Source organism: Alligator sinensis, unplaced genomic scaffold, assembly GCF_000455745.1.
Source record: "Alligator sinensis unplaced genomic scaffold, ASM45574v1 scaffold336_1, whole genome shotgun sequence".
NCBI lineage: Eukaryota > Metazoa > Chordata > Crocodylia > Alligatoridae > Alligator > Alligator sinensis.
In genome coordinates, this window is record NW_005842917.1 from 289,782 (window position 1) to 300,184 (window position 10,403).

Below are 10,403 nucleotides of genomic sequence, written 5' to 3' on the forward strand. Positions count from 1 at the left end.
CCCCCGCCTCTCCCCACCAGTCACTCAGGGCTCCTTGCCCTACTGCCTGAGCAGGCTACAATCTTCCACCCTATTGCTCTGTACTGCCCCAGCCCAATCCTTGCCCCCCACCTCTCCCCCAGCCAGCCACGGTCCCCTGCCACAGCCCTTCAGCACCCCCCAGTCAATCAGGATCCCCATTGCCCCAGTTCCTCCCCCGCACCCCCATGGCAGCCAAGACCCGCTGCCCCATTATCCCCTAGTGCTCATCTGCACCCAAGAGCCACTAGATCATATCATGCCCCCTGCTCCTCCTTACCTCTTTGGGTCGGGCTGGTCCTGCTTGCTTGCCCATCCTGTCCCGTCTTTCGGCACTAGTGAGACGTTGGGGTCATTGCCTTTGTTCTCCGCTTTCAGGCTCGGCAGGTTGGCGGGCGGCGGCATGCGCCGAGCGATAGCAACTTTCCCCAGACTCTGCAGGCCATGGCGAGGGGCTACTGCGAGCAAGGGGGGTGGAGGGGAGAGGGAGTGGGGCGGAGACACAGGGCAGGTCATATATCGAAGTAATCCCCACCTCCGAGCCCTGCCTGAGATGGGGGCAATGGTGTGAGCAAGTGCCCAGTGTAGAGGAGAGAGTGCTGCCCCAGCACAGCACCCCCTGCCCCGCCTGCCTACCTGGGAAGGCACCCCCTGCTGGACCCCTTTGAGGCTCTTGGCCCCACCAACCTTCCCCAGCTTGAGAGATTCTGTTGAGTTGGGCATGGAACTTGGGCATCCGGGCTCCCAGCCCCCCCTGCTCTATCCTAACAGACCTCACCAGAATGAGGAAGAAGCCCAGGCACCTGGGTTCCCAGCCCCCCACTTTCATCCCATGTACCCCACTCATCTTCCAGAGTAGGGAAGAGAACCCAGGCATCCAGGCTTCTAGCCCCTCCTGCTCTATCCCCAACAAAGGGGGAAAGCCAGGCATCCAGGCTCCCAGCTCTAACCTACTAGATCCCACTGTTCCCCACCAGACCCCAAACTATGAGGGAACCCAGGTACCTGGGCTCCCAGCACCACCCTCCCTGGCTGGAACATAACTGACCCCACCAGAATGAGAAGGGAACTCAGGTGTTCAGACCCCACAGCCCTGTCCCAGAATTCAGAGGGTAGCCAGGAGTCCAGGCTCTCAGCCCCCAGCACCCACTTCCATCCTGAAACTGGGTCAGTACACCTTCCCCACGCACCTAACTGACAGCACATTGCCACCTAGAGCCACCCCCCACCAACTCTGCCTGCAGTGGGAGTGGATGGTATGAGCAAGTGCTCAGTGTGGGTGAGAACTGCCACCCCAGCACAGTGCACCCTAGTGCCCCGCCTGGGAGGGAGCAGGGCCAGCCCCTGCCTGCCCCAGGAGGGTGCCCCCCTGCCCCCGCACCTGTGGGCTTCTGGACTTCTAAGGACTTCCCCTTGTATGTGTCAAACAGGTTGAGCGATGAATACTTTTTTCCATCCTTCCCCTTTGCTGTCTGCCCCAGACGATCGGACATCGCGCTGGAAGGTCATTGAGTACGATGGTTCCTCCGGTGCCTTGCGAAACCTGCCTGTCTGGAGAAGGGGAGGAGAGATGAGGATGAGGAGGGCAGGACCCAGGTATCCGGGCTCCCAGCCTGCCCCCTGCCACACCCAGTCCAAGCCCTCTAGATTCAACTCCCTGCCCAGAGGTGGAGAGAGGAATGATGTATCCTGCTCCCTACTGTCACCCCAGCCCCCATTCCCCTCTCAGAGCAGGGAGAGAACCTGGGCTCCCAGGCCTCCACCTTGCTCTAAGCCCTCCAGCTCCCACTTCCTGACCAAAGCTAGGAAGAGATGCTAAGCACCTGGACTTCCAAGGCTCCCCTGCTCTGTAGCAAAAAGGAGGGGAGACTGGCGGCAGCAATCAGCAAGGCCCAGAAGGCGAGAAATCCCCATGGTAGAACACAGGCATTGCTATGCCTAGATCACGGTGACCAGGGTAAGTAGAACACAGCAGAACATTGTCACATCTAGTTCATCCCTAACCAGCATCATGCCCAGATCATCCTGGACCAGGGGTAGTAAACCGAGCAGAACACTGTCATGCCTAGATCATCCCTGAGCATTGTCACGCCTAGATCACCCCGGACCAGGGGGTAATAAAATATAGTCACGTCTAGGTCATCCTGGACCACCGTCATAGCTAGAACAACCCCAGACCAGGGGTAGTAAACAAAGCAGAACATAGTCATGCCTAGATCATCTCTGACCATCACTGTGGTTATATCATCCCAGACAAGGGGATAGTAAAACATGATCACGCCTAGGTCATCCCAAACCATCATCGCACCTAGAACAACCCGGGCCTAGGGGTAGTAAACATAGCAAAACGTCGGCACACCTAGATCATTCTGGACTGGGGTAGTAAACAGAGCAGGCCAGAGTCATGTCTAGACCATCCTGGACCAGGGGCAAGTAGAACATAACAGAACAGCGCTATGATTAGATCATCTTGGACCAGAGATAGTAGAACATAGCAGAACATTGTCAAGCCTAGATCATCCCCACTCTGGGGTAGTAGAACATCGGCTGAACGTCGTCACACCCAGATCATCCTGCACCAGGGGATAGTAGTCACGCCCAATATCATCATGCCTAGATCAGTCCCAACCAGGGGATAGCAGAACACAGCAGAACATCATCAGGCCTAGATCATCCTGGACCAGGGGCGAGTAGAACATCAACAGAACATCGTCACGTCGTGATCATCCCCAAGCAGGGGATAGTAGAACATCACCACGCCTAGATCATTCCTGACCCGGGAACAGTAGCCCACAGCAAAACATCATCAAGGCTAGATCATCCCGGACCAGGGGTAGCAGTGCGCTGTCATACCTAGGTCATCCCCAACAAGGGGATAGCAAAACTGCACAGAACATTATCATGCCTAAATCATCCCCAACCAGCAGCTGCCCAATCTTTTCTTGAACACCTCCAGTGATGGACAGCCCACAACTCCCCTAGGCATCTATTCCAATGGTTCCCAACCTTTTCATGTTGCGAACCAAAAGTGACCGTGGACTGGCAAACTGCAGACCGGCAGTGACTGACATACCACAGGCAGGTCTTGTGAACCCAGCATTCATTCCTGCCTGTGGCAGGGGGGGGGGGGGGAGGGGACAAGTTAGGTCCGCCCGGCCATGACCCTAGAAACTATGAAAAGCTCCGTTAACTGGCACCTTACAAGCCAGCATGCTCTATTAACCGGCATGCCAGCTTGTAAGGTAAAGTGAAACCAGAAGTGCCCACCGTGGCACTTCCGGTTTCTCCGAGCCCCCAGGCCGGGGGGAAAGCCGCCCTGCACTGCCGAGCCCCCACGGCCCGGGGCATAGCAGGCTGCACAGGGCCCACCTCCCTGTCCCACGGGGCCTGCAGGAGGGTCGGTGATGCCGCGGGAGGGGCAGCAACATCCCAGATGCAGCAGGAGAGGCGGCGGTCCAAACAGGCAAGGATGCCTGTTTGGGCTGCTCAATTAACCAAAACATTTTGTTATCCAGCATCTCCCCCGCATTCCCAGAAGATGCTGGATAACAGAGCTTTTACTGTAATATACTTCCAGACTTCCGGTCCGGCAGCCAACTCTCCTGTGGACTGGCAGACAACCCTTCACAGCCCGGGTGTTGGGAACCCCTGGTCTATTCCACTGCCTCCCTACTCTAACAGTGAAGATGTTCTTCCTGAGATCCAATCTCAACCTCCTCGGCTGCCACCTCAAGCCTACAGGTAGAAATACTTTCATTCTTCTTTATATCAGGCCCTCAAATATCTGAAGGTTATCATGTGCCTTCTCCACAAGCTGGGACATGTCCAGCTCCTTCAGCTTCTCTTCGTAGGACTCATCTTCCAAACCCTTGATCATCCTTGTCCTGGACCCTCACAAACTTCTCCGTGTCTAAAATGTGGCGCCCAGAACTGCACACAGAGCTCTAGATGAGGCCTAATTAAGGTCAAGTAGAGAGGAATTATTTACAGTAAGGGTTGTCAAAATCTGGAACGGGCTCCCAAGGGAGGTAGTGGCTCTCTCCTACCTTGGGCGTCTTTAAGAGGAGATTGGACATGCACACAGAGACTTTCCTGCCCAATACAGGGGGTCGGACTCGATGATCTGCCAAGGTCCCTTCTGACCCAAACATCTATGAATCATCTCCTGGGTCTCGCCCCTAATGCTCCTAGTGATGCCATAGGTGGATCTAAGATTTTGATTACAGTGGTGCAGATGATGAGCACCCCTGGCCTAGATCATCCCTGAGCAGCAACCCTAAGAACTGCCATGGACTGGGTCAGACCATAGGTCTCTCTTACCTAGTCTCCTATGTTGCACTGGGGCAGACCGTGGATGCTGGAAGGGAGAGAGAACTGCTTCTGACTGGGGGTTTGCACCCCTATTCCTCTCTCACTTGCAGCCTCCAGCATTTAAGGTCTAGGGAGCTATGATTCAGAGGTTGTGCCCCTCACTCCCATGCTCAATAGCTCCCGATGCCCCTTTCCGCCAAGAATGGCTCCAAGCCCTCTTGGAAAACTGGCTGAACTCTCAGCTTCCACCACATCTGGTGGCAACAAGATCCACAGATTAATTATCCATTGGGGAAGGAAGAACTTTCTCGTGTCTGTTTTAAACTGAAGGCCTGCACATTTCATGCTGTGACCCCTGGTTCTCATCTGGCAAGATAGTTTATAATAAATCCCCACTGGCTCTCTCTTCGCCATACAGTATGTTTTATAAATTCACAGATTGTTAGGAGCTGGAAGGGACCTCGCACACCACTGGGTCCAGCCCCCTGCTCTAGGCAGGAAGACAACTGGGGTCAAGTGACCCAGCAAGGTGACTGTCCAGTCTCCTCTTGAAAACCTCCAGGGTAAGTGACTGTACCACCTCTGGAGAGAGTTTAATCCACAGTCCAGACAGCCTGACTGTGAAGGAATTTTTCCTGGTATTAAGCCTGAAGCAGCCTTCCAGGAGCTTATATCCATTAGTCCTGGTCTACTCCCCAGGGGTGCCCTAGTGAACAGCTGTTCACTGAGCTCCTGATGCACTCCTCTGATATAGCAGTAAGCTGCTATCAAGTCCTCTCTTAAACCTCCTTTTCAAGCTAAAGAGGCCCAGGGCCCTCAGCATTTCCTTGTATGGCTTGCCTTGCAAGTCCCTGATCATACAGGTGGACCCTCTCAAGTTTTTCCACCTCCTCATTGACGTATGGCACCCATGTCTTCTCATGTCCTTAAAGCCTTCTCATGTCCCCCGACAGGTGTCTCTTTTCTAAACTGGAGGCCTGTCTATCTGTCCACCCCACACTATCTGTCCCTCCATCCATTCACCCCACAAGCCACACATCCATCCATCCACACCACTGGTCCCACATGCCATCTTGTCCACGAGTCTATCCATCTGCCCCACAAGCCATCTGTCCACTCACCCATCCCACACACCATCTGTCCATTCATCCCACATGCCATCTGTCCACGTGTCTATATATCCACCTCAGACTCCATTCATCACACTCCATCCATCCACCCACCCGTGTCTACCCACCACACTCCATCCATCCATCCACCCCATGGTCCATCATCCATTTATCTATCTATCCATCCGTCCTTCTATCCACCCCACAGACTCTCTCTCATTAGCCTCTCCTCATATGGAAGCCCCTCCATACCACTAATCATCCTTGCTGCCCTTCTCTGGACCTTCTCCAGGTCTATACCCTTTCAGAGGTGTGGAGACCAGAACCGAGCGCAGTCTTCGAGGTGTGGACACACTGTAGGTTTATAAAAGGGCATCATGAAAAGGTTCCGTTTTGTTTCCAACTCCCTTCTCAATAAGCCCTACCACTGCGTTTGCCTTTTTTGATGATGCCTGGGCCCTGAGCTGACACTTGGAAGCAACCTGGCTGGAAACAAACCCACCCGCAAGTCATTTCCCCCCACCCCCACAGCAGAAATCTGTATTAAGAAGAAAAAGGGATGAGATGGAAACAAAGATTGGTTGGGAAGGGGGTCTTTCTAAGCTCCATTGCAAAGGGGCAGTGATGCCTGAAACAGCCAACAGTGACATTAATACTGCCTATGAACATCAGAAGACAACAACCCACCACCCATTCCCTGTCGAAGTCAGCTGGGTTTTCTTTTTGGGGGGTGTCCACTGTTCATTTATTCTGCCTAACCAGGGCCTTTAAGAGGCTCTTTTCATCATGTATCCCAGCATACAATTCTCTGCCCAAGTGGGCTGGACTTTCTTTTTTGGGGGTATCCACCATTCATTTGCCCCCCCCAACCCAAGGCTCCTTTAAAAGTTCACTCTAGGGGTGCAACGATAAGAGATTTTTGTAGCCGATAGCCGATTTTTGAGGTATATTGGCTGATACCGATCCAATTTCTGATACCAGCCCTGCAGTGTGGAGAGCTGTGCTCAGCTGGTGTGGGAGGGAAGGGAAGGGGCGTGGAGGGGCAGATCAAGGCTCCCATGGGAGGGAAGAGTGGGGTGGGGGCAAGCGCTGCCCAGCTGGGGCAGGCGTGGGACAGAGCCGTGGCTGATCTGGGAGGCATGGGCATCTCCCATTGCCACATGCTGCTGGTGTGGTGGCTCATCTAGTGCTCACCCAGCAGCACCTGCCGCTGTTCCCGCTGCTCGTCGGTGGGGGGGGCGTGTAACCACAGATCTGTGCAGGGCAGGCTGGGGCTGCACCGAGCTCGGCACTGGGATGGGGCTACAGTGACTTTGTGACTGCAGCGCCCCCCCACACTTCCCAGCGCAGTCCCTTTGCGCCCTGCCAGGAAGAGCTTAGCACAGCCCCAGCTCGCCCCCCACAGATCTGGAGGCACATGCCCTGCTCCCCCACCCTGATGAGTGTGGGAGCAGCGGCGGGACAAGCGGCCAAGCAGCAGTGGGAACTGTGCCCCCTGGACGAGCCATGGCTCTGTCCCACCCCGGCTGGGCAGCGCTTGCCCTTGTCCCAGCTCCAGCCCCCCTATCTCCCTGCAGGGGGGCCTTGATCTGCCCTCCCCACACCAGACTTACCAGCTGGACGCAGCTGTCCACGCTGCCAGGCATTGATGCCTGCACTGTCCTGCAGCTGCGCACACACATGGGCCATTTATCAATCAAATAATCAGCCCGATGTGAATGCTTTCCAATATATTCAATTTCCTTTATATCAGTGCCAATCTGACATTGGACGGATGTATGATACGCCTTCCCACCTCTAGTTCACCCCAGTATGTTTTGGGAGCTGCCTTCAGATAATGCTGCGTCTCTCAATCGGTTAGTCTCCAAGGTGCCACGCTGCCTTGCCTTCTGCCAACCCAACGTGAGGTCCCAAGATCTACTCCTAAAACTCTGAATGACCCCGAATGAGGCACTGCATACAACCTAATTATTGCCACCGCCACCACCCCGCCCCCCACCTCTGTGTGGGTCTGGGGAGGTACTAATTAGTTATAGCCACATAACCATGCACCTCAGTTTGCTGCGGGTGCTCCTTGGACGGAGGGAGGTGAAGGGAGAGGTCTGCCCCTGGAAAATGGGGATAAGTTAAAGCCAGGAAGGAAAAAAGAGAGCATGTCATCATGAGAGGGAATAAAAAACCATCGATTAATAGAGCCGGCGGGCGCCTGGGTGTTCTCTGCAAATCAATTAAGAAGCCATTAATCCCCACTGGCACCAGTGTGGTTGACTAGGAGCTCTGCAGCCAGGGGTTTGGGGGGAGCAAAGACACCCCAAATTCAAACACGTTTCAGCTAGGTCTGGGTGTTCCTGACCTAATAAAACTTGGTTAATCCTCTTTTTGCCCACCAAAATGGATGCCTCTGGTCCATATTCGTGGCTGAGGGATGCGTTTATGGGGGTGATGCAGAAGGGGGTAGCTACAGACCTTCATCTTTGCCCCCCCCAAATCTGACCCTCCCTCAATATTAAAGAGGCTGAGGGGTTTGGGGGGACCCCCTTAACCTCCTTCCAAGCCTAGGGTTCACTCCAAGACCAACGATAGGCTGTCTACTCCTCCATGTCATTCATCTGCCCAGGCCTGCACCCCAAAACCCCCCCCTCTCAGAAGCATCCAAGGCACCCCCATGATGCCCCCCCCACCAAAACGATCCAGCCACCAGGAAATTTTAGGGGGCAAGAGGAGCTGGGTTTTCCCTCCTTAGAGCTCATCTAAAGTCCAAACCAGAACAACCCCCACCTAGAACCCACTAAGTTTTCTTATTTATTTGTCCAATCTCTCCTGGCTTTTCCACCCATATTTTAATACCCCCCACCCCGGACAATTAAAACCTCCAAGCAGGATTTAATCATCTGCCTTCATCCTGTATTCGCAGATACCAAGCCTGCTGCAAATAGTCTGTTTTTATTTAAACCTTCATATTTCCAAGGGGGTTTCTACCTCTCAGTGGCGATTTTGGGATGGGGAGGGTGAGATGGGGGTCCCTGCAGACCCCTGAACGTCACACGTATCTCGATAAACTTAAAAGGAGAGCGGCTGGCAAAGCCAGAGCGGCTGGTATGAAAAAGGTCCTTTGCAGCCTTCTGCCAGGAGGGGGTTAAAAACCAATGGCTTTTATTGAAGCAGAATAGGAGAGAAAAATCCTGGGAGAACAGAGACCCCCAAAAGCTCTGATTTCCGCCCCAAAACTGCATGGAAATAAGCCCACCCGAGTTTGACTGACAGCGGGGGCTGGATGAAACCAGCCCCTCCCTTCCCATAGACCCTCCTCCCAAGTTAAAGGGATGGATCTGGGATCTATTCATTGCTGGGGGGAATGACAGAAGAGGGGGGAGCTCCAGACCTTGATTCAGTAGTGCCCCCAATATGTTGGGGGCTGAGGGGTTCTGGGGTGAAGCTAGACACCCCTCCAGCCCCCCTATCACATGTGAAAGGTGGCTCAATGGGCACAGGGGTGTTTCCAACGCAGGTATCAGGGAGGGCATGTCCCATATCAATGCCTACCCACCCAATGCACCCCAACAATCCCAGGAGCCCCCAAAACAACTCAAGGGGGCATTAAAGGCAGCTCAGAGGTCACAGGGGCATTTCCTAGGGGTTGGGCGGTATCAGGGAAGGTATCCCCCAAATCAATGCCCTCCCATCCAAGACAATCCAACAATCCCAGGAGACCCCAAAACAACCTGCAGAGGGGGGCACAAAAGGCAGCTCAATACCCCCCACCTCCATCTGAGACACCCCAACAATAAAGGAGGAGCATGAAAGGCAGCTCCGGGGCTATGGGCACATCTTCTAGGGGATATCAGGGGAAGCCCCCCCAAATCAAGTCCCCCATTCAAGACACTCCAACAATCCCAGAAGACCCCAAAATAAGTGAGTATGGGGGGGCTGAGCTAAACCGAACACCATCCCCAAACCAGCACCAAAACAAGCAGAGCAGTGAAAACGTGCCCCCCCCCGCCCATTTCCTGGGGGTGCTGGGTACCACTGCGGAGGCAGCCGGGCAGGCTGGGTCTCACCGAGGACCGGCACTGTTTGGGCAGGGAGGTACCAGGGAGCGAAGCCCCAGCCCCCCAAAGGCAGTGGGGGAACCCCGATATCTCACCCCACTCCCCCGGGTAGCCTAGCAATCCATTTCAGACGCCCCCAAAAAGCTGACAGGGGTCCAATCTGGGGGCCGCCCCCCAAAACAAACCTACAGCCATAAAGCAGCTGCTTCCACGCATTTTGGGGTGTCTCCGACTTTGAAGGGGGGGTATAAAAGGGTCCCACTCCCTGCTTATACCCTAAACCTTACCCCCTCATGCACCCCAAAACCTGGGGGGTTGGGGAGGGTGTGGCCACTGGGGGGCAAGGGGGAGCCCAGAAAACCTCCAATTTCACCCTCAAAGGCTACAGCCCCCCCATAAATCATCAAGGGATACCCCAACCCCCTAGAACAGAAGGGACTGGTTTACTGGGCAGGGCTTTGCAAGAGCCCCCACCAGCCTGTACCCCAAATACCCCCCATCCCCAATTTTTGCCTTAAAAACGATGGGATAAAGTAGAAGGGGGCTGTTAAAGGGCCCCCCATTTACAGCTCCCCCAAGCACCCCCTCCTCCACCCCATGGGGGGTATATAATGGGGGGGGGTTGGCCTCTAGAGCCTCAACAGTCACTTTAACTCCCCCACCCCTTGGGGGACCCTGGAGTCCAGGGGGGTAATTAGCCCCCTTCTTGCCCCCCCAGCCAGTAAATAACCCCCCAGGGAGAGAGAGGAAGCGATTTGGGACGGGCTGGGGGGTCTCCCGGCCGGGCACGGAGGGCGCCGGGGGGAGGATGGATGCGGATGAAGCCGGAGGGGGGGCGGGTTAGGAAGCCGGGCACAAGATGGCGGAGGCCCGAGCGTCCCAGCGGGCTCCGGGCGGCGGGCCGGGCCGGGGGCCC

At 55.1% G+C, this 10,403-nt stretch overlaps 1 protein-coding gene across 1 annotated transcript in view; it reads right to left on the bottom strand.

The window, feature by feature from the left end:
- The window catches only part of PRRC2A (proline rich coiled-coil 2A), a 21,731-nt gene extending 20,166 nt beyond the window's left edge, over positions 1 to 1,565 (bottom strand). Inside the window, 2 exon segments of the mRNA XM_025192353.1 lie at positions 299 to 476; positions 1,400 to 1,565. Of these exon segments, the coding sequence (XP_025048138.1) occupies positions 299 to 476; positions 1,400 to 1,511 (290 nt within the window). The 5' untranslated portion in view covers positions 1,512 to 1,565.
- Positions 1,566 to 10,403: the final 8,838 nt, after the last annotated feature.